At 65.8% G+C, this 27794-nt stretch overlaps 2 protein-coding genes across 9 annotated transcripts; one reads left to right on the plus strand and one right to left on the minus strand.

Annotated features, from left to right (window-relative positions):
- Positions 1-11: 11 nt before the first annotated feature.
- Positions 12-4392, plus strand: CTU2 (cytosolic thiouridylase subunit 2). Of its 3 annotated transcripts, none has more exons than XM_041400462.1 (15): positions 12-283; positions 502-576; positions 1361-1439; positions 1514-1573; positions 1668-1728; positions 2263-2372; positions 2454-2737; positions 2813-2948; positions 3049-3180; positions 3277-3368; positions 3444-3535; positions 3608-3659; positions 3750-3816; positions 3892-3950; positions 4025-4196. In XM_041400462.1, the coding sequence occupies exons 1-15, from the start codon at positions 204-206 to the stop codon at positions 4062-4064; spliced, it is 1419 nt and encodes a 472-aa protein (XP_041256396.1). In that variant the 5' UTR covers positions 12-203; the 3' UTR covers positions 4065-4196. The 3 variants fall into 3 exon arrangements, with proteins under 3 accessions (XP_041256396.1, XP_041256395.1, XP_041256397.1); XM_041400463.1 differs by having other exon boundaries at positions 13-69; positions 101-283; positions 3892-4392; XM_041400461.1 differs by having other exon boundaries at positions 3892-4392.
- PIEZO1 (piezo type mechanosensitive ion channel component 1) lies at positions 4307-27286 on the minus strand. 6 transcript variants are annotated; one of them, XM_041400457.1, is made up of 51 exons: positions 27223-27286; positions 21408-21503; positions 20278-20400; positions 19973-20015; positions 19744-19894; positions 18817-18955; positions 17980-18193; positions 17684-17849; positions 17380-17472; positions 17227-17299; positions 16929-17020; positions 16556-16816; positions 16362-16473; positions 16095-16273; positions 15873-16021; positions 15496-15675; positions 15335-15423; positions 14686-14843; positions 14435-14611; positions 14215-14340; positions 13849-14049; positions 13509-13713; positions 13298-13402; positions 12585-12738; positions 11760-12003; positions 11575-11671; positions 11319-11487; positions 11154-11243; positions 10958-11037; positions 10693-10764; positions 10174-10271; positions 9997-10093; positions 9698-9772; positions 9436-9608; positions 9239-9363; positions 9019-9123; positions 8674-8932; positions 8408-8596; positions 7960-8221; positions 7730-7832; positions 7499-7646; positions 7196-7326; positions 6928-7086; positions 6703-6850; positions 6407-6595; positions 6230-6322; positions 5953-6125; positions 5754-5876; positions 5587-5666; positions 5149-5344; positions 4307-5072 (listed from the first exon to the last, which is right to left on the minus strand). In XM_041400457.1, exons 1-51 carry the CDS (start codon positions 27284-27286, stop codon positions 4823-4825), a joined length of 7278 nt encoding a protein of 2425 aa, XP_041256391.1. In that variant the 3' UTR covers positions 4307-4822. The 6 variants fall into 6 exon arrangements, with proteins under 6 accessions (XP_041256391.1, XP_041256388.1, XP_041256392.1 ...); XM_041400454.1 differs by having other exon boundaries at positions 7196-7410; XM_041400458.1 differs by lacking the exon at positions 17380-17472 and having other exon boundaries at positions 7196-7410.
- Positions 27287-27794: the final 508 nt, after the last annotated feature.

The following is a 27794-nucleotide window of genomic DNA, read 5'->3' on the forward strand; positions in this document are numbered from 1 at the left end:
GCGACGGGAGCGCACCGGGACACGGCGGGACCTGCCGGGACCGCGCGGAGCCGAGCGGAGCCGAACGAGGCCGAGTGCGGGCCGAGCGGAGCCGAACGAGGCCGAGCGGAGCCGAGTGCGAGCCGAACGAGGCTGAGCGGGGCCCGGGTCGAGCAGGACCCCCGGGGACTCACCGGGACCAACCGGGACCAAGTGGCGCCGCTATGTGCGACATGGCGGGTGGCGGTGGTGGCTGCGGGGCGGACGCGGAACCGCCGCGGCGCCGCCGCGCACCGGCAGACAGGTGTGAGTCCGGTCCGGCCTCGCAATGGACCCCCGGGGCCGCTCCCGGTACCCCCCGGTATCCCTGCAGTGCTCCCGGTCCCCCGCTCCCGGTATCCCCCGGTAACATCCCGGTATCCCTGGTGCTGCCCGGGGACCGGGACCGCCCCCGTTCCCGCTCGGCGCCGCTCCCGGGGGGTCGGGTCCCGGTGTCCCCGGTGACCGGCCGTGTCCCCGCAGCCACCCCCGAACGTGCATGAAGTGCGGGCAGGGCACGGCCGCGCTCGTCATCCGCGTCGGGGACCCCTTCTGCCGGTGAGGGACCGCGGGGACAGCGGGGCTGGGGACACCAGAAACTGGGGACACTGGGGCTTGGGGACATCAGAAATTGGGGACATCGGGGCTGGGGACATCAGAAATTGGGGACACTGGGGCTTGGGGACATCGGAGCTGGGGACATCGGAGCTGGGGACATCAGAAATTGGGGACATCGGGGCTTGGGGACACCAGAAATTGGGGACACTGAGGATTGGGGACATTAGAAATTGGGGATAGCAGAAATTGGGACATCGGGCCTAGGGGACATCAGACATTGGGGCTTGGGGACATCAGAAATTTGGGCCATTGATGCTTGGGGACATTGGGGGTGGAGGACATAATAAATTGGGGACATCAGGGCTTGGGGACATCAGAAATTGGGGTCTTTGAGTCTCCAGAAGATGGAGGCTTGGGAACTTAGGGTCTTGGGGACATCAGGGATTGGGGACGTTTGTTCTCAGGGACGTTGTGTCTGGAGCGTTGGGATGCTGGGGCTGGGGACATTGGATCTCTGGGACTTCAAGGTTTGGGGACATTGGGTGTCTGGGACGTGGGGGCCAAACAACATCAAGGCTTGGGGACGTTGAGTGTTGAGGACACAGAGGGGGGGGACAGTAACGTTTGGGGACGTGGCTCATGGGGATCTTTGGATTTTTGGGATGTTGGGGCCTGAGGACATTGTTCTGGGGGACATCAAGGGGACTTTGGGGTGTGGGGATGCGGGCTCTGGGGGTGTGGGCCCAGCCGTGGCTCAGGAGTCCCCGTGTCCCCACGTCCCCAGTGACTGCTTCCGCGAGTACTTCGTGCACAAGTTCCGTGCCATGCTGGGCAAGAACCGCGTCATCTTCCCGGGAGAGAAGGTACCCACGGGGGGGACCCGGCCGGGGGACCCGCGGTGGCCCCAGGGCCGTGACTGTCCCTGCTGTCCCCACAGGTGCTGCTGGCAGTGTCGGGGGGCCCGGCCTCCTGTGCCATGGTCCGGCAGGTGCAGGAGGTGAGAGTGGGGGCTCGGGGGGGCTTGGGGGGCACACGGCTCATTATTCCTTCACCCCACACCCCACCCCAAACCTCACCCCACTGCTCTGCAGGGGCTCAGCCGGGAGGCGGCCAAGAGGCTCCGCTTCGTCCCCGGCCTCGTCTACGTTGAGGGTGAGGGAGCCCCACTGCTGCTCCTGTCCCACTGCCCGTTCCCTGCTCCACATCCAACTGCCCATTCCCTGCCCGTTCCCTGCTCCACATCCAACTGCCCATTCCCTGCCTGTTCCCTGCTCCACATCCAACTGCCCATTCCCTGCTCCTGTCCAACTGCCCGTTCCCTGCTCCTGTCCAGCTGCCCGTTCCCTGCTCCTGTCCAGCTGCCCATTCCCTGCTCCTGTCCAACTGCCCATTCCCTGCTCCTGTCCAACTGCCCATCCCCTGATCCTGTCCAGCTGCCCACTCCCAGCCCATTCTCTGTTCCATGTCCAACTGCCCATTCCCTGTCCCACTGCCATCTCCCTGCCTCACTCCCCATTCCAGCCTTGTTGCCTGTTCCCTGCCCCATTCCCAGCCCCACTCCCTGCCCCGTTACCGACTCCCAGCACAGTGTCCCCTGCACTGTGCCAGGGCTGGGGAGCTGCCACCCTGGCCCCAGGAACAGGCTGGGAATGTGGCAGCAGCCCTGGCACTGCCCCCACCTTCCAGAGGGAGCCGTGCGCAGGCAGAGCCCGGAGCAGCGGGAGCAGACCCTGGCCCAGATGGAGACCCTGCTGCAGGCCACCGGCTTCCCCTACCACCTGATCCACCTGGAGGAGGTACTGGGGTGACATGGGACAGGTGCTGAGGTGAGGGGACACATCTGGAACACTTCCCCTGTATCCCTCTCTACCCTGCAGGCACTGGAGCTGCCCCCATCCATCTTACAGCCGGGGCCGGAGCGCGCCGCCGCATCCAGCCCCTCCGGCCCTTCCTACAAGGAGGCTGTGGACAACTTCATCCAGCAGCAGCGACAGGATGGGGACAGTGGCACCTCTCTGCCTGGCCACAGCACCCCGGACACCCCAGCAGCAGCCCCGGCCACCCCCCGCCTGCCGGACGCTGCCCGAACCCAGGAGCTGCTCCGCAGCTTCGAGGCCGTGGCGACGGCGACGGCGCGGGAGGAGCTGCTGGAGATGCTGCGGTGAGCGACTGACCCTGCCCGGCACCGGTGCCAGGCGGGCAGGGTGGCTCTGACCCGCTGTCACCTCGTCACCAGGACCCACCTGATCGTGCAGACGGCCCGGGACAGGGGCTACGCCAAGGTGATGACGGGCGAGAGCCTGACGCGCGTGGCCATCAAGCTCCTCACCAACCTCTCCCTGGGGCGCGGCGCCTTCCTCGCCGTGGACACGGTGAGCTGGGGACGGGTACCCGCACCTGAGGGGTGACACGATGCCGTGGGGGGTAGTGGCTTGGTGGTGGCACGGTGCCCTGGCAGCCCTGCACCCACAGGGCTTCACGGACCAGCGCCACGGTGACGTGATGGTGGTGAGACCCATGCGGGACTACACGGCCAAGGAGATCGCCTTCTACAACCGCTTCTTCAGCGTCCCCAGCGTCACTGTGCCACCCCTCTTCACCAAGGTAGGGGGGTCCCGTGGTGGGGAGCCCGCGCTGTGTGTCCCCATGGCAGGGATAGGACCCCCAGTGCTGCCCTGCCCTCCCTGTTGGTTCCCACAGCGCCAGGAGAAGCTCAGCATCCACCAGCTGGTTGAACGCTTCCTGCTGGGGCTGCAGGAGGAGTTCCCCTCCACCATCAGCACCGTGTACCGGTATGGGGGGTCCGTGGGGGGGTACTGGGGTGTGGGGGGATTGGAGTGCACCCACAACCCCCGTTTTGGCTGCAGGACTGGGGAGAAGCTGAGCCCGGAGCCGGCCAAGGCCAGCAGCGAGTGGCAGCGCTGCCTGCTCTGCCTCTGCGGCCTGGACACCTATGGCGGTGAGTGGGGAGGGCACTGGGGGGATTTGGGGAGCAGCTGTGCACCCCTCGGTGACCCCCTGGCTCTTACAGAGGAGGAGCTGGCTCTGGAGCCCACGCTGATCTTTGAGGAGCCAGCAGCAGGGTGAGCACTAGGCTGGGGACATTCCAGGATTCCACAGCCACTCCCAGGGTGGCACCGCTGAGTGTCCCTGTCCTCGCCCCTGTCCCACAGGGTTGAGAGCAAAGCTGCCTACATCCCCCTGCTGTGCTACAGCTGCCGCCTCACCTTCAAGGAGCTGGTGAGGTTTTGGGGTGCAGGGGGTGGGTCTCGGGGGCAGTGGGGGGTCCCCAGGCTCACGGCCCCTCTCATGCAGGGTCCCCTGGACACGCTGCCGCCCTACATGCGTGCCGAGGGCCAGCGCAGGATCCGCAGGTACCGGGGCTGGGGGGTCCCTCCCCGCCTGCTCAGCCCCGAGGCCGTGTCCATCCAGTGTCTGTCCCCTGCAGAGCTGAGATGGAGCAGAACCAGGAGGCCAGCGAGAGCTGAAGGGGCTGGGGACAGCAGGGCACACAGACCAATCCCACTGTGGCACTGCTGGGGCAGGTGCCGCTCCTCAGGGATACCCCAGAGGTTGGTGAGGACTCCTGAGACCCAGGCAGCTGCTTTTATACCCCATTTCTGTGCCAGCCAGGGGCAGGGAGAGCCTCCATCCCCATTTACGGTGGGCTGGGGTGCAGGTTTCTGGTCTCCCCCAACCTCCCTGCCCCAGCTGCCTGTCAGCCAGGGAGGCCTCAAGTTTGTTTTATTCGGTATCTGTATAAATAAAACATTTGAATTATTAAAAAAACACAAACTCAAAGTCACAAGTGTCTAAAGTCCAACTGGGGCTGCCAGACCTCCTCAAACATGGGGGGGCCACAACCCAGGACCCCCATCCTGGAGCTGGGGGTGGGGGGCTATTGCTCGAGTTCAACCTGGTTCTGGAGCAGGGCTGGGGCCGGCAGGGAGGGGGGCACGGGCTGGCTCTTAACCCCCCAACCCCACCTGGCAGCCAGGGGTGCCCAGTGGGTGGGGGGGCCACCTCCTGTCCCCTCTCCCCGGGAAGGCACAACGTGGTCCGTGCGGGTCGGACGGCTTCAAAGCAATGTAAGAAAAACATCCAGAAAAACATCCTCCCTCCACGGGAGTGCCCAGAACCCCACATCCCCCTGCCTCCCGGGCCGGGACGTGCCCCAGCTGGGGGGGGGGCTGCTTAAGGCATTGGCGGTGATGTCCCTGTCAGGGGGGGCTGCAGCCCCTTCCCCTTATTCCTTCTCCCGTGTCCACTTGATCATGGTCTCGGGCGAGCGGTAGAGGAAGATGAGCTTGGCGTAGAGCTCCTCCTCCAGCTCCAGCTCGCCCGTCTCCCGCACCAGGAAGATGTCCTGGCACAGCTTCAGGATGCGATCCACGTAGGGCAGCTCCTCGAACATGATGGAGTGCGAGACCTCGCTGAAGAAGCCCCGCACGAACTTGCCGATCACCAGCACGACGGACACGTAGAGCCCCATGATCCTGCAAGAGGGATGATCCTGGATCCCACCAGCGAGTCCCTGCGGATCCCCCCTGCACCCTGGCACCCTCCACGTACCCGTAGCCAGCCAGGAAGCCCAGGCTGGGGGGGCTGACTTTGTCGTTGAAGATGATCATGGGGAGGATGTTGCCCTGCTGGGGTGGGGCGTTCTTCTGCCTCAGCACCCACCACTCCACAAAGTGCTCGCCAGGGCCAGAGCCCCTGCGCTCCTGTTTCAGATGCACCTCCACGTCCAGGTAGCTGTCCTCGTCATCTACAGAGGGTGACACCGTCAGGGCACTGCACAGTGGCTGCTGTGCTCTTAAGGACAATTTTTTTGAGGGGGAGTGACACAGTGGGACTCGCGTCCTCGCTGTCCGCAGGGGATGGCACCATCGGGTGTGCTGCCAGTGCTGATTTTTTAGGGAGGGACACACTGGGACTCATGTCCTCCCTGTCTTCAGAGAGGTGGCACCCAGTGCTGGTTTTCTTGTGGGGGATTGTGTTGGGACCTACCTGGCAGCAGCTGCTTGATAGGTTCAGCTTCGAGGCCTGTGGGCGCCCGGATGTATTTGGGGAAGAGGTTTAGCAATTCCCTGCAAGAAAGTGGAGTGATGGGGAGGGGTGGGTTACACCATCCCACTGAGCACAGGGGTCCAGCCACCCCCTCAGGGGACACTCACACGGGCTCCTTCCTGGTGCCATCCAGCAGCTGGGCCAGCTGCAGGCGCTGGGGCGCGCCGGGCTCCAGGTCTGTGTCGTGTTTGCCGTAGGCGTTCTCCACCGTGCCCCCCTTGCCCAGGTCCCTGCGGGCACGAGAGGCTCAGTGTGGGCAGGGGGGTGCAGGCGGGGCTGGCTCCTCCCTGGCCGTGCCCGAGGTACCTCTGGAAGATCCAGTTGAAGTGCAGGGTGATGTCAGAGGAGCCGTTCTGCAGCTCCAGCCGCATCTGCTCGCGGCTGGGGGGGCTGACGCTCCACAGCGAGCCCGAGCTGCCCTCGATGCGGGCGGTCACGATGTCATCCACATCGTAGAGGCTGATGAACTGCATGGCCAGCTGCCAGCAGGGGGGACACGGCTCAGCCCCTGCCCTGGGGGCTCTGCCAGCCCCTGCCCCGAGCAGCCAGCAGGGTTTTTTTGGGGTGGGGAGGAGGGATTTACCGGCTCGCTCTCAAACTCTTTGGTGAGCTCTTCGTAGTCCTGCGAGGTGAAGGGCTGGATGTATTGTTGCTGGGAGCTCGTGCTGAACAGAGGCTGGAGGGGACAGGGGGACATCAGCCAGGCAGGGCACCCCGGTGTCCCACCTGGGCACCCCAACACCCACCCCCACATGCTCACCTCGTACCCCCCCAGCTTGAGGGTGACGGTGACGTCGATGGGGTGGTTGATGATGCCCACCACGGAGCGCACCAGGGACATGAAGAGCAGCGGGAACCAGATGATGCCCACGAGGAAGAGGATGATGAGGCCTCCCATGCCGTACTTCACCACCTTCTTCTTCTTCTGCCCCTTGGGCTGGGGGTATTTCTGGGGTGGGGGGAGACAGCACAGAGTGTAGGGTGGGCTCAGGGGGACCCCAACAAACCCCCCAAAAGGGGTTCAGTGAGGGACCCTTCCTGGCATAAGGGCTGTACCTTCTCAGTCTCCCGGCTGCACTTGATGATGAAGATGTTGGCGTAGATGTCCTCCACACACATCCAGTTGGAGAGGGACAGCGTGGTGTCCGTCCACACCCAGTCCATGACGGCCCGCAGCTCCACCAGGAAGGGCACGAGGCGGAACCTGGGGGGGACACGGGGAGGGGACAGTGGTACGGCACCCTCGGGGTGCCCGGGGCTCCCTGCGGCCCCGTGCCCTACCCCTGGAAGAGGAAGAGGTTGAGGTGGTTGTATTTCTTGGTGAGGAAGTTGCCCAGGATGCGGGTGGGGTAGCCACAGCGGATCTGGTAGGCCGACAGTCCAAAGTAGATGCACTTCACGAAGTACCACAGCTGGGCCACCGTGTTTTGGCGGAACAACCTGCGGGAGGGACGTGTCACCCTTCAGCCACCAGCCTGGGCCACCGCGCGGGCTCGGGGACACCAAGGTGCCCACGCGAGTGCCACGCAGGGAATCCTTCGGGACGTACCTTTGGGTGACGTAGGGCAGGATGAAGAACATCCAGATGTGGATGCCGAAGACCAGGGTGACCTGGAAGACGAGCTTGCCCAGCACGGTCTTGCGGAGGTAGAGCGCGCGGTCGATGACCATGGTGCTGAACTGGAAGAGCAGCATGAACAGGAAAGCCTTCGGCACTTGGTTTTCCGACAGCGAGGAGGTGATGTCGGCGGCCGCCGTGTATTTCTGGGGTGCAGGAGAGGTCAGCATGTGGCCCAGCCTCACCCCGTGGTGGAGGCAGGACAGTCAGGGCCCTGTGGGACTCCCTGCTCACCCCAAAGGCCCAGAAGCCGAAGATGATGATGATGAAGTCGACCACGTCAGCCAGGAACATGTAGGCGTAGACGTCGGTGGCTGCGCGGCTCTGTGTGTCCAGGATGTCCCGGCAGAACTGGCACACTGGCTGGTACACGTTCTGTGCCCTGCAGGGACAGGGGACACAGGGGATAGGTGACAGGGACCGCACCCCACAGCCCCCACCCCAACCAGCACCGCCACCACTCACGTGGTGAGGAAGAAGCTCTTGACCCGCAAGCCAAACGCCTTCAGCTTCCTCTGAGCGTGGCTCTCGGCTGACACCTCCTCCTCCTCCTCCTCCTCCTCGCCCCCTTGAAGTGAGGCACAGCGTGGGTGACAGCCAGGGTCCTGCAGGGCCATATCCTGCCCGACCCCAGCACCCTGGGGGTGCCAGCCTTGCTCCTCAGCAGGGCACGAGGGTTGGGAACTGGTGCTCACCTTCCACTGGAACCATCTCCGTTGTCTTCCTCCTCTGCTTCCTCCTGAAGCGGAGCTGCGTGGCCTCGGTCCCCTCTTCCTGCTCCACAGACTCGCCCTCCAGCTCCGAGGCTGCTTCCAGTGCTCCTGGCTGGGCTGGAGCCTCCAGCCCTTCCTCAGCCACCTCTGGCTGTAGGGACACGGCTTCCTCCGGCTTCTCCTCCCCTTCCTTGCTCTCATCCTTCTTGTCTGTCGTCTTCTCCTGGTCCCACAGCCCATAGGACTGTGGAGGGACATGGTTATGGGCTCCCCAGCCCCACACACCTCACTCCCCATCCTGCAGCATCAATTCCCACCAGCACTGGTGGGAAACCACGGGAGAGCCCCCCAGCACCTGCAGGGCTCTCCCAGAGCCCCCCAGGAGCAGCTCCAGCTCCCCACAAATGCCCACCCACGGCCCAGGGCTCACCAGCAGCAGGGAGCGATGGAAGAAGAGGGCCAGGAGCTGCAGCAGGTCATACTTGATGTAGTGGATGGACTTCTCCAAGCCCAGGATGCGTGGTGGGAAGAAGGGCTTGCCCTCGTTGCGCAGCAGGGTGATGTAGCCATTCCAGGGGAAGAAGCCAAACTGGAAGAGGTATTTCACCACCACCATCATCTGTGGGGACGCTGGCGTCAGCGGGTGGCAGCAGGGGCCAGGTGGCATCGTCCCTTCACTGGCCACCCCCTGCCCACCTCGGTGAAGATGATGGCGGTCACCCAGAAGCGCTTGGTGGGCCGGGGGCTGGAAAGCATGGCCCAGAGGAAGACGAGGATGGGCAGGAAGAGGGAGATGACGGAGCCGGTGACCATGTTGTTGAGGATGATGGTGAAGTAACAGAGCAGCTCGGAGTGGCCGGTCCCGAAGCGGTACCCGGCCAGCAGCAGCTTCAGGAACCGGTTGTGGGACCGGTAGAACCGTTCAGACTCCTCCAGCTCGGAGACACACAACCTCCTGCAGGGTGCAGGGCTGGGGTGAGCCCCCCTGCCACTGCCCCGTCCCCATCCTGCGTCCCCATGTCCCCATGTCCCCCTGTGCACCTGCTCTTGAGGAGCTCACTGGCAGTCCGCCTGCGCTGCTGGGGAACGGCCAGGAACTGCTGAGCATCAGCCACGTCCTCCACGTTTATCACCTGCTCCTGGTTGCTGGAAGGAGGGGCAGCTCTTAGGCACCTGCTGGGGATGACAGAGAGACGGGGGCGAGCCCCCTGCCCCGCCTGTGGCGCTCCAGCAGCCCCCTCGGGGGTATCTATGCACCTGCCTGGAAGTGCTGCTTTGGAACTCTGCAGCCAAGGAGCCGGGCGAGCTCAGCTTCTGCAGCAGCTCCTCCGGCGGCAGCTCTCTCTCGTAGAGCTCATCTGGGAACTCCTGGTTTATCTCCTCTCCCTGCGGCGGGCAGGACGTCAGTGCCACCGCGCGCTGCCACCCCCCGCGCCCCGCTGTCCCCCCGGGGCTCACCCTGGCCAGCCGCTCCGCCATGACAAATCTCTCGAGGCACAGCACCTGCGACATGTCCGTGTGCTCCCGGGTTTGGCTGTCCAGCCACTGGGTCAGCCCGTCCACCAGGGCCTGGCACAGCAGCCACAGGAACCTCAGCATGTTCAGAACCCGCTGCAAGACGTTGCTGCGCTCTGCCAGGGCAGGAAGAGGCCTGGAGGGTCACTCGTGCCCACCCAGACCTCCCCAGCATCCTTGTGCTGCACTCCTGCTGCCCACCTACCAGAACTTTGCCCATCCTCTTCCTCCTGGCCTTCGGCCCCCTCGGCAGCCTCCACCTCTCTCCTTGTGCCATCCCCTCAAGGGTCAGGCCCCAAGGAAAGACGAACATCATTTTTGGGGCTCTTCCATCCACCACCCCATCCCCTGTCCCCCCCCGCAACCACCTTAACAACCGGGGTGGGCACCAAAGAAGCTGCACAGCTTGTGCCAAACCCCACTGCAGCCACCAGAGAGTCCCCACACACTCTGGGTTGTGTCCCCTCCTGCCCCCCCAGCCCTATTTTGGGGTGTCACACCCACCTGCAGCGCTGTCGGTGCTGGGTGGCCTCGGCTGCTCGGGCTGCTCCTGCTGCTGCAGCACTGTCCTGGTGTTGGTCACCCAGGCCTGGTAGGCGAGCTGGAGGGGGACAGGGGCCATCAGCACCCTGGGGACACTGCCAGCCCTCTGGCTGCTCTGCAGTCCCCAGCCCTGCTCACCTGGAAGGCGCTCGGCCTCCCCGGCCGTGGCTCCTCCTGCACCTCCTCCTCTTCCTCGCTGTCCGACTCGAAGAGGAAGTATTCCCCGGAATGCAGCACTGCCGGGGGGACACAGGGCATCACGGCACGGCCAGGGCCATGGCAGGGGTGTCACACCCCAGGCTGTCCCCGCTGCCATCTCCCAGGGCGCCGCCTGGCACCGAGGACACCCATGGGGACATCAAAGCCAACGACTCAACTGCCACGTCCCCAAAGCGGCGTCCCTCCGGCGCCAGCGTTCGGAGGTGACCGACGTCAGTGACCCCAAACCCAGCCTGGCACCCCCAGTCCAACACCCTGTTAGTGCTGGGGGCAGAGAAGCCGTGGTTAGTGCTCTGAGGCCAAGCCCGGGGACAGGGGACATGCAGGGTGTCACCCTGGCCAAGCAGTGCCACCAGCGTCCCTGCGGGTGTTAGCAGTCCCGGCGGAGGGACCTCTCCGAGGGGCTGAGCCCCGTTAGGCCCCGCGCCAGGGCTGTACCTGCGGCGTGGTCTAACCATGGCCGCCACCACCGCTCCCTCTGCCGGGACGGGTCTGCCGGGCCGCCGGGAGCTGTGGGATGGCAGACAGGGCTGAGCAGGGCCCTGCCCAGGGCACCCACCCCGCCTCGGGGGGACTCGGGGCACGAGGGGTCACCACGGTGCTCCACGGGGCTCCACCGGGATGGGCGTTGGCAAAGGGTCACAGTGACACCCGTGTGTCCGGAGAGGGGTTGGGGACACGGGAGGGACCCCCCAGCTCTCACCTGCTCTGGCCCCTTCCTGCCCCGCGCTGGTGGCCAGCTCCTGGTGGTACTTCTGCTGCTTGGCTCGGATCCGCTCCATCCTGGAGGCAGAGGATGCTGCAGAGCCCGCTCCCCCTGGCCCCCAGGGGCACCCCATACACAGGGGTGTCCCAAGGTGCAGGGAGAGGGGTCCCAGTGCCCCCCAAAACCCACTCACTGCCGCTTCAGCTGGTCCAGCGACTTCCTCTCGGCTTGCCGGTGCGAGCGCAGGCTCTTCAAGATGCTGGCCTTGAACAGTGCCACGCCCCTGGGGGACAGGGACAGTGCGGGGTCAGGGGGAGCCCCCAGCACCCACGGGGACCCTCCAGGACCCCAATCCCACCTGGAAGCCTGCAGGGCAGAGGCTCGGAGGTTCCACATGACGTGCAAGTAGTAGGAGCTGAGGAAGATGCGGCGCTGGAGCAGCAGGAAGAAGAAGCAGATGCTGTCCCAAATGATGCCGGCCTCCTCCACGGGCAGCGTGCAGTCGTGGTCCTTGGGCATCGCCTTGGCTGGCAGGCAGAGGTGCAGGCAGGTCAGGCAGCAGCCCAAACCTGCAGCCCCAAGCCCCCCAGATCACCCCCAGACCAGCAACTCACGGTTGTAGTAGCCCTTGACAGTGCAGACGAGGCTGAAGAGCTGGATCACCCAGCAGAACCTGCTCTGCATTTGCTGCACGAACACGCAGGACAGGAGCTGCGGGCAGAGAGGGCACGCACGGCTTTGTCACACCCCAGGGGACGCCCAGGGTGACCCGAGGAGGAGCCCGTGGGTCACAACGCACCGAGAGCATGTTTTTGGAGATGATGACGGCGATGTTGTAGAGGATGAGGCAGTCCCAGAGCACGAGGCGGGCGCGGGCCGGCTTGCGCAGCATGGCCGTGCCCGAGAGCAGCAGGTAGAAGCAGGCCAGCACGTAGCCCAGGCCAAAGAGGCTGATGCGGTTGGTACCGGTGATGAAAACCACCACCAGGACGACCCAGAAGAAGTAGTGGAACACCACCACCTTCACCATGTCCAGGTAGGACCTGCGGATGGGGTGGTCAGAGGAGCAGGGCCCTCGTCCCTTCCCAGCCTGGTCCCAGTCCCCACACCAGCCCTGTCATGAGGGACAAAGGGCTTCGTCCCAGTTTATGGCACAAAGGATGTGAGGGTCCAGCACCACCACCAGGGGTGTCCTGGACCACCTCATCTCCTTCCAGAAGAGCCTCAGGGTGTCCCTGCTCCAGCCATCAGGGGGGTCATGTCCAAAGGGACCCTGGCCCAAAGGGGTTCCAGTCCCATTCTTGAGGATCCCAGCCCGGCAGCTCCCACTGCCTGAAGGTCCCATCCTACCCACACCTCAAGGGGTCCCACCCCAGGAGATTTGCCATCCAAAGGTGGGATCTCATCTTGTCCCTACCCCAAAGGGCTCCATCCCAGGGAGGGAGCCCATCCTATCCATACCCCAAGGTTGGAATTCCAAGGGTGGAATTCCATTGTGTCCACACCCCAAGGGGTCTCATCCCAGCTGGTTCCCACCCCATCCATACCCCCCAGGGATGCCATCCCAGAGGAGAGCCCCATTCACTGCCCTCGGGGAAGGCCCAGCTGTGCTGGGGGCACCCACTTGCAGTAGATGAAGTTTGGGGTGGGGTTGTGGTGCTCCTGCTCCCGGTCCAGCCGGTCGGAGTTGTCCCCGGCCGCCTGCAGCCACGGCTCGGAGCGCTCGGCCTCGAAGACGCGCCACTGCTGGGCCACGCACAGCAGCAGCAGGAAATCATCTGGGGGAACAGGGCTCAGCCCAGGCCACAGCCTTCCCCAAAACGCTGCTACCCCCCAAACCCTGCCCCGAGGCGTGGGGCACCCCCATGCTGCCCAAGATGGGGAGCTCATTAATTCCCTCCAGGCAGGTGGGGCTTTCCCCATCCCCTCCTCCTCTTTAACCATGTGCGGATCTCTCCAGGCCCCTCCTTTTCCCAAAAAGGGATGGGAAAACAATTAAGGTCCCCCAAAAAGGGGTGGGGTTTGCCATGGCTCCTTCTCCAACGGGGTGTGTGTGGTTTAAGCTCTACCTCCAAAGCAGTGGGGCTCTTAAAGCTCCTCCACCCCTCCTGCCTGTCCTTCCCTGCTCCTGGGGGCAGGATGGACCCAAACGATGGCTGGGGGGTCCCAGAGGTCGGGGGGGCTGGAGGAGGGTGGCACCCCATGGGCACAGAGGTGCCAGGGGCTGGAGTAGGGGGGCCAGGAGGCTGCCATGGCTGTGTCACCCCAAGGGCCGAGGATGCCAGGAGCTGGAGTAGGGGGACAGGGCACCACATGGGCAGGCAGGGGGCTACTCACTGATGAGGTTGGTGGATTTGGGAGCCTCGAAGAAGTCGGGCAGGTAGAGCCACTTGACGAGGGCCGAGTTGAGGGGAATGGTATTGCTCCAGCGCCACGGATAGTCTGGGGGGCAGGGGGCACCATCAGCGCCAGGCCTCCCCTCCAGCCCCGTCCCAGGGCAGCCCAGCGGTGCCCCACAGAAAGGTGGGGTGCCTCCCGTGCCCCTTACCCATGCAGAGGGCGGGTGGTATCCCCAGGCACAGCAGGTACTGGTAGATGAAGTAGATGACGAGGAAGAGGCAGTACTTGGGCCAGAGGCGGGCGATGGCCGCGCGCCGCCGCCGCGTCAGCATCACCACGAGCCAGCAGCCGTGCAGGATCACCACGAAGTTCATCCGCTGCCCGATCACGTTCACCATCATCAGGAAGCAGATCTGGGGGCGCAGGGGGGGCTCAGCGCCGGGATGCTGCCAGCGCTGGGACCCCCCCCCCCCAAAAAAAAACCCCCCGCCCCCGGGCTGCCAGCGCTGGGGCCCCCCCCCCCCCAACAACAACGCCCCTGCTCCCACCTCCAAACCGAACTTGTAGTAGAAGTAGTTGATGAAGTATTTGGCGCAGCTGACAAGGCCGAGGTCCAGGTGCTCGCGGGAGATGTCCTCGAAGACGGTCTCGGTGACGGGGGCCACCAGCTGGTGCTGCTTGCGGTGGTACTGCTGGCGCCGGTACACCACGGCCTCGAACACCAGCAGCAGCAGCACCTGCAGGTGGTTCTGGGGGAGCAGGGCACGCTCAGCACCGCAGCGCGAGGCCAACAATCCCCCCGTGGTGGTCCTCACACACAGCATCTCCCCAGGGTCTCAGAAGAGACGCTCAGGACCACGCTGTGAAGGCAGGGATCCCCCTCCGGGTGGTCCCCGCGGTCTCCCCGTGCCCACCTTGACGTATCCCCAGTTGGGGAAGCCCTTGCGGATGCCGAACCAGTTGGCAGGGTCCACGGGGCCACGGTACAGCGTGGAGTTGCCCAGCTCCTCTGGGGTCAGGTTGGTGCCGTTGGGTAGGGGCTGCAGAGGGGAGCACCGGGGGATGGGTCAGCGTCCCCCCAGGCCCCCCCCTCCAGCCAGGGAGCCCCCCACAAACCAGCCCCGCTGGGCACACCTGGGTGCAGTTGCTGAAGTACTCGTGGGGGTCCACGACCTCGAGCTGGTAGAGCATCTTGCAGACGATGATGATGCAGGTCCAGACGGTGGAGAGGCACGAGGCCATGTGGCGGAAGCGGCAGTAGGGCACGGCCAAGGTCCACAGCAGCACCAGCAAGAAGTTCATCACCGAGACCTGGGGCAGAGGCCATGTCTGCACCTGGGGGGGGGCCCAGCTGAGCCCCCCCAACCCCACGCCCCCAGGGGTACCTCCTCCAGGGCCACCCAGACAGTGTAGAGAGCCACCAACTTGACGACGTGGAGCTCCAGCAGGCGCCTCACGAAGACCTCCCCACGCGTCACCCTGTCCGAGAAGGCGCGGCCCAGCACGACCAGGCGCTCCAGCACCAGCCCCCATTTGTTGGATGCTGTGGGACACGGACCCTCATGGACACCCCCGCAGCCTTGCTGGCTCTGAGGACACCCCAACCCACCCCCTGTGTCCTCCCCTATCCATTTCCACAGCTCCCCAACACCTGGAGAACAACCCAATCCATCCCTGCAACCTCCAGCCTCTTCCTGGCTCAGAGGGAATCCCGATCCAGCCCTGCAGCCTTCCAGACTTGGAGGGGACCCCAATAAATCCCTTCACTATGCTGGTCCCACCCCAGCTTTCAGGACACCCCTCCCAGCCCATTCCTGGCTCAGAGAACATCCCAGTCCATCCCCACACCCTCCCAGACCTGAAGGACACCCCAGTCCATACCCTAAGTCTTTTCCAGGCTTGGAGAATGCCCCAATCCACCTCCATACTGTCCCACACTCAGATATCAACCCAAACCCACCTCCCTACCCTCCCAGGTCCCTCCTGGCTTGGAGGACACCCCCTCCCAGGCTGTGCCCCATCCCTGCCCTGTACCCAGGGACGCCGTGTCCGAGTCTCGGGACCAGGCGGTCTCGGCAGAGGCCACATCCCGCAGCAGGCGGCTCCCGTGCAGCTCCTCGGACCTGTGGGAAGGGGGCTCAGAGCAGGGACGGGGGGCTCGGGGTGCAGGGGGATCACCCAGCACCCGCTCCTACCTGGGGATGTGGTCGGGGGCCGGAGAGGGGGGGCGGATGTGCTGCAGGTCAGTGATGAGCATGAAGGGCTCGTGGAAGTAGTGCAGCTGGAGGATGCAGGCCAGGAGGAAGAAACCCATCATGAGGATGCTGGAGAAGAGCTTGGAGACGCTGAACTGCTGCAGGCCCATGTCACTCAGCCTGGATGGGGAGAGGAGGGTCAGCACGGGGTCTCATCCATCCCACCCCAACCAGGCACTGAGCCCCCACACCAGGGCTCAACCCCAACCTGCTCCGTGCCTCGGTTTCCCCAGGTGCGACCCAGCCCTTGGCCATGCCCCGGTGCCACCTCAGGGCTGGTGCCAGCAGGGACCCCGCAGCGGGCAGGGGACACTCACTGGTCATCGTTGAGGCCCGTAATGTTCCTCCAGTACATGGGGAAGTCCTCAAACTGGTAGGTGTAGGTGGCGATGAGCACCAGCATGGTGTAGGCCACCACCAGCCACCAAAAACCCTTGAGCACCTTGCGCCACAGGCTGTAGTACACCTGCGGGGACAGGGACATCAGCAGGGCCACACTGGCGATGGCACAGGTCCCCAGGGGTCCCCAGCCCCTGCACCTGGAACAGCATGAGGCAGAGGAGCAAGAGGAGCATGTAGACGATCTTGTAGAGGACGAGGCGGCCGGCGAAGGTCACCACGATGAACTTGGCAGCGCAGACACAGATCCAGAACTTGGCAAAGAAGTTCCTCACCACCTCCCCCAGCTTGTGCAGCACGTCCCGCATCTGGCTGGTTTCTGTGGGGCACGGAGGGGCTGCAGCAGCTGCAGGGGTCCCCCCCACAGCGGCGGGGTGCTCGGCGTGGGTGACGCCAGGAGCCCTCACCTGTCTCTGCCACAGACACCTCCAGCAGCGGCGTGGCCGGGGCCCTCCTCGTTAGCACCTTCTCGGTAACGAACCTCCGCAGCAGCATCCAGAAGGTCAGGGTGAGCAGGAGCTGCGGGGACAGGCGGTGAGCGGGGACAGCCGGGCGCTGTCCCACAGGGGTGTGACAGTGACAGTGACGGTGCCACGCTCACCTTCGCCCCCAGGGCCATGCAGGGGTAGCTGTGATGCACCAGCCCCAGCGGCTGCAGATGCATGAAGCTGATGTGGGTGGGCAGCTCGGCGACCACGTCCATGGCCCAGACGTACTGCAGGCTGCACAGGGCGATGGCGTAGAGCACCAGGAAGGGCGAGCACAGCATGGCGAAGTGCCGGCGGCTCCGCACCGTCCAGATCAGGCACGCCCAGAGCAGCAGCACGAAGGTCAGCCAGCTGTGGTACATGATGCTCCACACCTGCGGCCGGGGAGGATGAAGGCTCAGCCCACGAGGTGCCCCCACCACGGCCGTGTCCCCTCCCCAGGGCCGTGTCCCCTCCCCAGGGCCGTGTCCCCTGCCAGCTCTTTACCATCATGGCGATGAGGGCGGACACGTAGCTCTGCTTCATGAGGACGTGGCCCAGGCTGCGCAGGGGCAGCCACGCCGACGGATGCCTCCTGCCTGGCATGGGGAGAGGGAGCGTGAGGGACCCCAGGAGCCAGGCAGGGTTTGGGGAGAGGGAGCGTGAGGGACCCCAGGAGCCAGGCAGGGTTTGGGGAGGGGCAGCACGAGGCACCCCCAGGATCCAGCCAGGATTTGGGGAGGGGCAGCACGAGGCACCCCCAGGATCCAGGCAGGGTTTGGGGAGGGGCTGGGGTCAGGCTTACGTGTGTTCAAGACGTGGACGGTGCAGTTCTCGGTGCTGGCGCCCGGTTTCCCAGTGCTGGGGTAGAGCATGGGCTGAGGGCAGAGAGGGCTCAGAGTCCATCCTGGCACCCCCGTCCCGCACCCATTCCCTGCACAGCCCCCCCCAAACCGACCTTGGTGTCCTCAGCCACACGGTGGGTGTCCTGGGGCCAGCTCTCCAGCTCCACCAGGTCCCTGGGGCGCGGCCGTGCCGGTGCCACGGTTCTCTGCGAGGGGCAGGAGCCAGCTCAGGGCACCCACTGCCACCACTGGGGAGCAGGACCCTGCCCCAGCCCCCTGCCAAGGCACCCCACACTGTGGGCACCCCACTGCCCCCATCTCCCTTGCACCAGCGCCAGGGCAGCCACAGCCAGGCACATCGTCACCAATGTCACCGCTGTCACCAGCGGGGTCTGGCTCAGCCCTGCAGCCCCTCACCTTGGCATCCCGCCAGCGCAGCTTCACCAGGGTGGCCACGGTGTAGTAGAGCAGGAGCAGGACGCCAGGGTTGGCGTAGACGGGCCAGGGGTGGCTGTTGTTGAGGTCCAGGGTGTTGGGCTGGGAGCAGTTGTAGTACAGGATGATGTCCTTGAAGCCAAACACCCTGCGGGGACAGAGGAGCTGGCATCAACCCCAGCCAGGATCAGGAACCATCCCAGAGGGATGCTCTGGATGCCCTCCCCGGGCTGGGACGGGGCAGCTCAGCCGGGCACAGCTCCCTCCCTGGGACTCACCGTGCCCAGATGGTGGGCGGTGGGAACACCCCCTGGACGAAGGGGGTCTGGTAGGCATAGAGGCACAGCAGGTGGCAGGCGCTGTAGATGCCAACCAGGACGCAGAAGACGTTGAAGGCCTGGTGGCTGGAGGGGAGGTGACAGGCCCACCACGTGCACAGCCCCATGAACAGCAGGAAGTAGACGCTGGAGGAGGCGGAGGGCAGGGTGATCCCTGGGGAGCAGAGCCCACGGGCAGTCAGTGCACAGCCTGGCAGCCCCCTGGGCTGAGAGCACCCCCTGGGCTGAGCTGCATGCCCCTGGGCCGAGCAGCATCCCCTGGGCTGAGCAGCATCCCCCTGGGCCCAGCATTCCTCCTCAGAGCAAGCATCCCTTCCCCTTGCACCGAGTTTTCCACCTTGGATCAAGCATCTCCTTCCTCTTGGTCCAAGCTTTTCCCCTTTGGACTCTAAGCCCGTCCTCAGACCACACATCACTCCTGCTTGGAATGAGCATCCTCCCTCCTTGGACTGAGCATCCCCTCCCTCTCCAGACCAGGCATCTCTTCCTCCACAGAGCAAGCGTTTGACCCTCAGAGTGAGCAGCTCTCCCCTGGACTGAGATTTCTCTCTTGGATTGAACAATCACCCCTTCTCCTTGCAGTTTTCCCCTCTGGACCAAGCATCCCTCCCTCCCTGCACTGAGCTTTCCCCTTGGATGCAAAACCCTCCCCTGACGCACCAACCACGCTTTCCCTCGGACCGAGCATCACACCCACCCCGGACAGAGCATCCCCCCTTTGCACCAAGCATCCTCCCCAGCAGCTCGCCCCCCAGGTGCCCCCTAGGCCGTGCCCACCTGCCAGGGCCAGCAGCAGGATGCTCAGGCCCTTGCCAGCCTCCCAGAGCAGGGAGTGAGCCTTGTCCCGCAGCCGGCTCCGCAGCCGCGAGTCCCTGTGCGCCGCGCGCCGCTGCCGCCCCGCGTCCTTCTCTTCCCTCTGCCGGGGAGAACCGGCGTGCTCTGAGCTCAGCGAGCCGGCCCCGGGCAGCTCCGGGCCGTGCCTCAGTTTCCCCACTCTGCGGAGGGCAGGGCTGGCCGGCCGGGCGGGCTCAGTGCCCGGCACCTGGCCGTGTTTATCTGTCAGCCGCCTGGAAAGCGCCTCCTCAGGGCGCCTGTTTTCCTTGGCTCCGGCAGCCGGCTTCCCAGCACTGAGCTTTTTTCCAGGCTCCCTCCCGGGCTCACGGCAAAGGCATCCCTGCCGGCCGCTGCTCCGGTTACAGCCCGGCACGGCCGGGGCCAGCCTCGCAGCCAGGGCTGCTGGGGAGCCACTGGGGCTGTGTCTGCCACCAGCACAGTGTCCCTGTCACCTGCTGGCACTGCCAGGTGGGGCTGGCACAGCCCTAACCCTAACCCTAACCCTAACCCAGTCCTGCACCAGCGAGCTCGAGCTGGGAGCCTGCACCCCAAACCACCCACCCCATAACTGTCCACCCCACAACTGCCCACCCCACTGTCCCAGCTGTTTGCCACCATCCCTGCGGCAATGCCAGCACAAACACAGGCACTCCCGCACGGCTGAGTCACCCTAAGCTGTGTGACAATGACCAAGCCCTCTAACCTGGCCAAAACTGCCCCAAACTGGGTCTCCAACCACTGGGGATGTCCCCATGCCAAGCCCCAGGCTGTGCCCAGGGAAGGGACAGGGGCCAGCCAAAGACAGGCTGGCGGGGACCCGGTGGCATGCAGATGGTGGGATGTCCCCATGGCAGTGGGGGTGGCTCTCACCCACTCCGAGGACTCCAGGGACTCGGGATTCCCTCTGGAGGGGGCAGGGCTGAGGCGGCGGCACAGGCACAAGGACAGGGACGAGACCAGCAGGATGCCAACGTCGGGTGCCACCAGCCGCACCGAGTTGAGAATGTCACTCAAGTCCAGCCTGGGGGGCAGAGGAGGGCTCAGGGGTGAGCCCCCAGGCACTGCCAGCCCCCAGCCCCACAGGTGAGAGTGCCCTTACCTGGTGACCCCAATGTGCCGAGCCAGGACCTCCCAGGAGCTGCCTGTGGGGAGGAGGGGGGCACTGAGGGGTGCAAACCCCAGTGGGCAGGCACCGGGCACCCCCCAGCATGGGGAGAACACTCCCATCCATGGCAGGATGGGCTCTGTGCCCAGTGCAATGGGCACCCTGGCATGGCACGGGATGTCCCCAGAGGTGGCACGTGGCTGGGACCCTGCAGAGCCTCAGCAGCCCCCCAGCAGCACAGGGAGCAGGGCTGGGGGTGGGTGGGTGGGTGAGGGTGGGCACAGGCACCCCCTACTCACAGCTGGGCCCCAGCAGCTGGTCCAGGACGGGCAGTGTGTACAGGCATATCTGGAAAACCAGGTGGGCGAGGAGGAAGAGGATGCTGATCCCCAGCAGAGCTTTGAGGATGCGGCTGCTGTGACCTGTGACAGGGGCAAAGCTGTCACCCACCAGCCAAGGACACCAGCAACCCCAGCAGGGACCCTCAGGAGGAGCTGGGAAGGGAGCACTGTGCCAGAGATTCCAGGGCTCTGCCCCAGGGTCGGGATCCTACCAGGGCTCTGCCCTCCCCCAGCCCAGGACCACCCTCCATGGCCCTGCAGCCCCAGCTGGCACCTCCCTGGCCCCGCTGGCCTGGGACCACCCCAGGGTGCAGTCAGCACCCCCATCCCTGCTGGACATCCCAGGGATGGCTCCAGGGGTCCCCATCCCTGCTGGAACACCCTGGGGATGGCTCCAGGGGTTCCCATTCCTGCTGGAACACCCTGGGGATGGCTCCAGGGGTCCCCATCCCTGCTGGACATCCCAGGGAAGGCTGCAGGGGTCCCTCCCACTCCAAAGCTTGTCAGCCCTTCCACCAGCTGCAGCCGTGCCCCCATCCCAGCTGGCTCTCCCCCCATCCCAGCCGGCTCTCCGGGCCCTGTGCCCGTTTTCCTGGCCAGGGGGTGGGGTGGGCAGCGAGCCCACCACAGCTGTGAGCTGCCCTGGGGGCGGCCCCGGGCCAACAGCTCTCCCTCCACTTGTTTTTTCCTGTAAATCCAGGCAAAGGCTCTCGGCAGTGCCGGGATCCGGGGCCGTGCGAGCCCATGAAATATTCAGAGGGTAAAGCTTTCAGCTGTGGCCGTGCCAGGCGCTGGGGGTGGGCTCCAAGCCGGGCACAGGGGGGCTACGGGCACCTGCCCCGGTGTGGGTGACCCCCGAGGCCAGCAGGACGCCCCGGGCAGGGCGGAGGGGCCGCTCGTGGTGTGCCCACACAGCCCAGCCCTGAGGTTTTTGGTTAAGGGCTATTAATAGCCCCTCTGGGCTATAATTAACAGAGAGAGGCTCCACACGGAGCCACAGCGCCCAGCCGGGGTGAAACCGCAGCGAGGTGCCCGCGGGAGGGGGTGGCAGCTGCCCTGGTGCCCACCCCCCCCCGTGCCAGCCTTACCTGTGGTGAAGCGTGAGGAGGGCCCCGGGAACCAGGGCAGGAGCAGCAGGAAGAGCAGGTACACCAGGGACAGGACGTTGTAGCGGAAAAGGCAGGCTGGGGACAGAGGGACAGGGTTAGTGACAGCCATGTGGCGCAGGGAGGGCTCACAGCTGCACCCCCCCCTCACCGTGGGGATCCCCAAAAGAGGGGCAGCCCGAAATGCCAGGTGCTGCTGGGGTCCTGGGTGATGCCAGGTAGGACGAGGGGGTCAAGCCCCCAAAAAAGTGCCATCAGAAAGAGAGACACAGGCTGTGCCACTCCTGGGGACCCACATGGGTGACAAGGAGAAGAGGGGACACCAGAGGTCCCACACACACGGGGTGACAGGGGAAGAGGAGCCATGAGACAAATCTGCAGCGTTTCCACATCACTCCCACCAAAGCAGCTGGGCACTGCGGGGACCCCCAGCCGTGACCCCTGCAGGGCTGGCACAGCACCTGCCCCCTGCCCTGCTCTGGGTGTGCCACCAGCCCAGCACCTTCCCCCTCACTTATTTTTAGAGCTAAATTACAGCTTGTTTGCAGGCACGAAACTGCCTGAGCAGCCGGGCCGAGCCAGCGCCCTGCGGGGACAGGGACGGGGACAGGGACAGGGACGTGGCGGGGCACCTGCCACCCCAGCTAGGGACTCAGCGTTCCTGTCACCACAGTGACAGTGACAGCCAGCAGCACATGCACCGGCAGGGGCTGGGAGCAGCCACGGGGCAGCCCCGAGGGCGCGGGGATGGGCACGGGCAGGATGTCCCATGTCCACCGGGACACCCCCGGGACCAGTGCCCGGCTGGGGACAGGGACATGAGCTTTGTCACCGTGCTCCGGGCAGTCCCAGGACATCCCCCATCCCCTCTGCTGCAGACCAGGGGGATGGGGGGGTCCCTATGGGCAGCCCAGGGAGGGTACAGCCACAGCGTTGGTGACCCTGGCTGTGCACGGCCAGGGCAGGGAGCTGCTCCCCTTGGCACCACACCTGGGGAGGGTGACACGGGGGGGTGACACGGAGGGGGTGACACGGGGGGCTCAGCCCTGACCCCGTGGGACCCGGGGGGGTGAGGGGGGCCCGGCCGGGAGCCAGGGACACGCTCAGCACCGCAGCCCGGCACAGCCCTTCCTGTGTTTACCAAGTTTCAATGGGACAACACATCCTGGGGAGAGGGACAGCGCGGGGACACGGCACAACCCGGGGGACAGCGGGGCACCCTCGGGGACAGCGTCCCGGGACACGTCCCACGCTGGGGCTAGAGCCAGCTCCGGCCCCGCTGCGGGGTCCCCAGGTGTCCCCAAGGCTGCGAAGCACAGCCTGGCCCCCAGCAGGGCTGGGGGGCACCGGGACCGCCACCAGCGGCCACCTCCCCGCGGTGCCCCGGGACGCGTCCCCTCCCGCAGCCGCTGCCGAGGGCTCCTGGCTGTTTCGGCAAACCATGATCTCATGGAGCAAATATTCCAGCCGAGAGGAGCCTTCCCGGCACGGGGGCGAGACGCTGCTCCGGCTTCCGCGGGAGCCAGGCAGGGCCCCGCGGTCACTGTCACCTTGGCCAGTGGCAGCGCCACCCAGCCCGGGGTGAGCCACCCCAGCGTGAGCCCCCGGCCCTGCCACGGCCACCTCCTGGGCGCGGGTGGCACCGAGGGCACGCGGTGGCACGGCTGGGAGCCGCAGCGAGAGCGCGGATCACCGCCGGGGGCACCGGGGGCACCCGCCCGCCGAGCCCGGCGCTCGGTGCCAGAGGGTCCTGGGGGTGCTGCTGGCTCCCCCTGCACCCCTCAGGCATCACCAGGAAACCTCCCAGAAGCGCTCGATGGCTTCAGCCAGCATGGAAAAGGAGGGAAAGGAGGCGGTGGCAGGTGACAGCTTGCTTTGGGGGCACCCTCGACGCCCGGCCTGGCACCCCCGGCTGCAGCGGGCGTGCCGTGCCCGGGTTGCGTGGGTGCTCCGTCCTGCACAGTCGGAGGGAACCGGTTCCCCGCAGTGCTGACGGCGGGGAAAGCGCAGGCACGGGGAGAAAAACCAGTTTGGCGTGTGGGGAGAGCACACCCGCCCTGCAGCAGCCGGCTGGGGGTGGCTGCAGCACCGGGGCACCCACAGCCCCCTCCCCACGCAGGCAGGGCCCTCGCCCACGACATCCACGGTGCCTCTCTGAGCACTCACCTTTGTCCCCTGAGCCAGGTATCCAGGACTGGCACCCCAAATCCTGCCCGCCCAGCCCCGTGACCCCCGAGCAGCCCCCACGCTGCCGGGAGCTCCCCGCCACCGCGGCCGGCACCGGCAGCACGTGAAATATTAACGACATTAATGAGCCGGGAGGAGGATAAATTACAGATAAATTACAGCACTGGCGAGCTGGGCGGGATGTGCCGGGGTTCCTCCATGCCAGCCTTAATTGAATTTCCCCGTGGGAGGGGACTGGGGTCACTGGGCACCCCTGGCAAAGTGGGGGCAGCCAGGAGGAGTGGGCACCAGCGCCTTTCCCAGGGCACTGGGCTGGGAAGAGGGCTGGGGTCTGGCACAGCCCCACCACTGCACTCCCAGCCAGCTTCCAGCAGGGATCCATCCCAGCTGCATGGGGAGAGGGGGCTCCCAGACCCCCCAGAGCTGGGGGAGCCCCCCAGAGCAGCCCTGCATTATGGCTCTGCACCCACACCGCGCTCGGCGCCGCTGCTCTGCCGGGACCTGCTCAGGATTAATTAGCAGAGCTCTTTAATTCCCTGCCCTGCTCCCTCACACGGCCCGTTACCTGCTGCTGGGGCCAGGCAGCTCTGCCAAGCTGCGTCCCAGGTCACCACACCAGGGACCCTGACAGGGTCCCCAAGGTGTCACTTGGCTCCCAGGACTCGACTCTGCACCGGCTGGCTGCAAACCAGAGGCGGGGTGAGGAACCCAGAGGCCTCATCCCAAAATCCCAGCAGTGTCATTATCCCTGTCCCAAAATCCCGTCGCTGCGGCTCTCCCTGTCCCAAAATCCCAGCAGCCCCAAAGCAACAAGCCCTCGGGCGAGCGGAGCTGGCCAGCGGCACATTCCCAGGCTCAGCCCCTCTTTCCAGGAAAGAGCAGCCCCACCGGCTCACCCACCATATCCTGTTTTTGTGGAAAGTTCATCCCAGCTCCCGACCCTGCTCCCGGGAATGCCACAGGGATGCCCCAGGAGGGCTCCGGGCCGGGTGCCAGCGGGTGCCCCGGCTGCCAGCCTGGCAAATCCCAGCGTCAGCCAGGAGCTCGTGCCACGGGACAGGGAACTCAGGGGACAAGTGTCGGGGACACCCCCGTCCCTGGCACACGTCAGGAGGGCACGGCCCGTGCCACAGGGCTCCCAGAGGACACATGAGGACACACATTCCCAGGGCCACCAACGTTCCCAGTGGGGCCGTGACCGTGGCTGCCATGTGGCAGCGCCAAGCTGTGCCCAAACCCTGCTGTCCTCACCCAAAGGGTGCACCCTGGGGAGCCCCCCACGGTGTCCCCCACCTCACTGGGGCTGTGGGGGCTCTGTCCTGAGCACCCGGGCCCTGCATCTCCATCCCATCTTATCCTGCCATCCCATTTATCCTGCCATCCCACCCCCTCCCCTCCCCCTGCGCCCGGGAGGAAGCAGCAGTTATTGCTCTTGGAGACAGCGGTGGCTTTGCTTTTTTTTTAATTTTTTTTTTTTTATTTTTTTAAAATAGGGTTTTTTTTTTTCCTCCTCTATTTTATTTCCCTGGGTTTTATAAAAAGCACCTGACCGCAGGAGGCAGCTGCTGCAGCCCACGCTGGCACACCCAGCTGGGCTCCAGCCTGGTGGCACCCGGGACCCCCAGGGACCCTGGCCGGGCAGGGGGGGCTGTGTCCCCACACCAGGGGGGTCGGGGGGCACCAGGGGAAGGGGGTGCCACCCTCACCCATCACCTCTGCCCACGGAGCCACGGATCAGCGTGGCCACGACCGGCACTGGGGGTGCCCGGTCCCCCCTTGTGGGGATGTGCTGTGCCCCCCACAGCGGCTCCAGCACCCCGCAATCCCAGCAGGAAGGACGGAGCCGGGGTGGGGACACAGCCCAGGCAGGGCTGGGACCCCCCAGCGCTGTGCCAGCCGAGGGAAGCCGGGGGGCTGCCCCGAGCCCCGGGCCCGAGCCCTGCGCCTCCACTCGCCCCGAGCTGGCCGGGAGCCGCGAGCAAACATCCTCCGGACGCTCGGGGAGAGCCGAACTGCCAGGAAAGGCGGCTCGAGCTGCGGGACAAACCCTCCCCCCCAGGTGCAGCGGGACGAGCCACACCCCCCGTGCCTCAGTTTCCCCCGGCTGCTCCTGCGAGACCCCTGGGCGCTGCTGAGTCACCCCCTCTCGTCAATCAGCTGGAGCAGGACGGAGTCCCCGCCCAAGCGGGGCCCCAAATTTAAACAAGCCACCTACAAGCTCAGCGCGGGGAGGGGACAGCAAAGGCCACCAATGTCCCCAACTGCGGGGGACCAGCGCTCCCCAGCGTACCCCGTGCCGGAGCAGGGGGCAGAGCCAAGCAAGCCCGGCAGGATTTGGGGCCAAATCAGCGTTCTTTGGAGCAGGAGGGCCCCGCGGGAGGCTGGCCCCGAGGCCACGTGTCGCCCCGGGCACCCATGGGATGCACCCGGCAGCTCCCGCGCCCCGGCCCGGGCAGCGCCGCAGCCCCCGGGGCCAGCCCCGCTCGGGGCTGGGCTCTAAGGAACCTCCTGACATCCTGCGCGATGCTCTGAGTCACTGCCCCAGCAAACCGAAGCAAAAGCAGCTTTTTTTTTTTTCCAAGAGTCACCGACTTCCTCCGCCGCAGCGAGGCTGTGCCCGGGGCCAGCGCCCCGAAACCCAACCCCGCTCCCCAAAACGCAGCAGGGCACGGGGCTGCTCGGCTGGACGCCCTTCCCTCGGCCGGCCGCGTGTCCCTCTCTCTCTCTCCAAGTGACACTATCCCAAAAGTCCTTCTAGGGCCACCCCAGAGCTTCCCGGGGCTCAGCCCCCCAGCAGGGCTGGTGCGAGCCCGGTGTCGGTGGCAAACAGCCCCGGCACAAGCAGCCCCTCGCTATAAAAGAGGTTTTTCCTTTGCGTCTACGCAAACGCGGCGTCCCCGAAGAGGCTCCGGAGCAGGCGGGCTTCAAAGAGCCGATTCTTGTCCTGCGCGTCCCGGGACACGGGGATTTTCCAGGCCGGTGGCCAGCCGGTTGCCTCGGTGGGTGGCACCTCTGCCATCAAAGGCCGACAGTGCTGCGAACGGGCTGGTGGCAGCCTGGGCACCGCCGAGCCGCAGGGGCTGGGGTGGGCACTCTGCTTGCCGGGACCCACCCGGGCACGGGGACGGGGTGGGCGCCACAGCCCCCCGGGCATCGCCCACGCCGCCGGAGCCACCTCCGCACCCCAGCGTGCCGCGGCGGCACAGCGACCGCGGCGACACGGCTGTGACCCAGCTGGGTCACCTGCACCCCGGCCAGCCCCCGGGGCATCGGGGGGGACACGCACACACCGCCCGCCCCGGAGAGAGCGGCAGCGCTCCCCGCGAGCGGGCTCGGTCACGGCGGGATCTCGGGCGGTCCCCGCGGGGGGACAGCACCGCCCGTCCCGGCACCGACGCCCCGAGGCACCGGCGGCTCCGGGATCCCAGCCGCGGTTCCTGCGCGCAGGGATTCGCCCGTCCCCGGCTTCCCGGCGCTTCCCCTCGCCCCACGTGCCGGGAGAGCCCCCGCGCCCCGCAGCCACCGGGACAGCCCCGGGGCGCGCCCCGAGCCACCCTCCCCACGGGCGGGGGTCGCAGCCCGGTCAGCTCCGGGGGATCCCCGCACTCACCGGCGAGCAGGGCGAGCGGCAGCAGCAGCCAGTAGAGCCCCTGGCAGAGCCCCCGCCGGTTCATCCCGCAAAAAAAAAAGGAAAAAAAGAAAAGAAAGATAAGCAGATGTGTTTAGTGTTTATTAAGCTCGAAAAGAAAGAAGTCGGAACTTGTTCTTGTTGAGTGTTTGTTGGTGATACCAGGGTTGGGAGCTGTGCATGGAGCGGGGAGCTCGGGAGGGCTCCCCCGGGAGCTGATGTGCAGCTCTGGAGCTGGGTGCTGTGACCCTGGAGAGGGGGAATTATCCTGTGTCCCTGGAGGTGGGGAATTATCCTGTGTTCCTGGAGCTGGGTCCATGATCCCTGGCACCAGGGAATCATTCTGTGTTCCTGGAGCTGGATGCTGTGACCCTGGAGCAGGGGAATTATCCTGTGTCCCTGGAGGTGGGGAATTATCCTGTGTTCCTGGAGCTGGGTCCATGATCCCTGGCACCAGGGAATCATTCTGTGTTCCTGGAGCTGGGTGCTGTGACCCTGGAACTGGGGAATTATCCTGTGACCCTGGAGGTGGGGAATTATCCTGTGTCCCTGGA

This window comes from Onychostruthus taczanowskii, unplaced genomic scaffold (genome assembly GCF_017590055.1).
Source record: "Onychostruthus taczanowskii isolate IOZ18803 unplaced genomic scaffold, ASM1759005v1 scaffold18, whole genome shotgun sequence".
NCBI classification, from domain to species: domain Eukaryota; kingdom Metazoa; phylum Chordata; class Aves; order Passeriformes; family Passeridae; genus Onychostruthus; species Onychostruthus taczanowskii.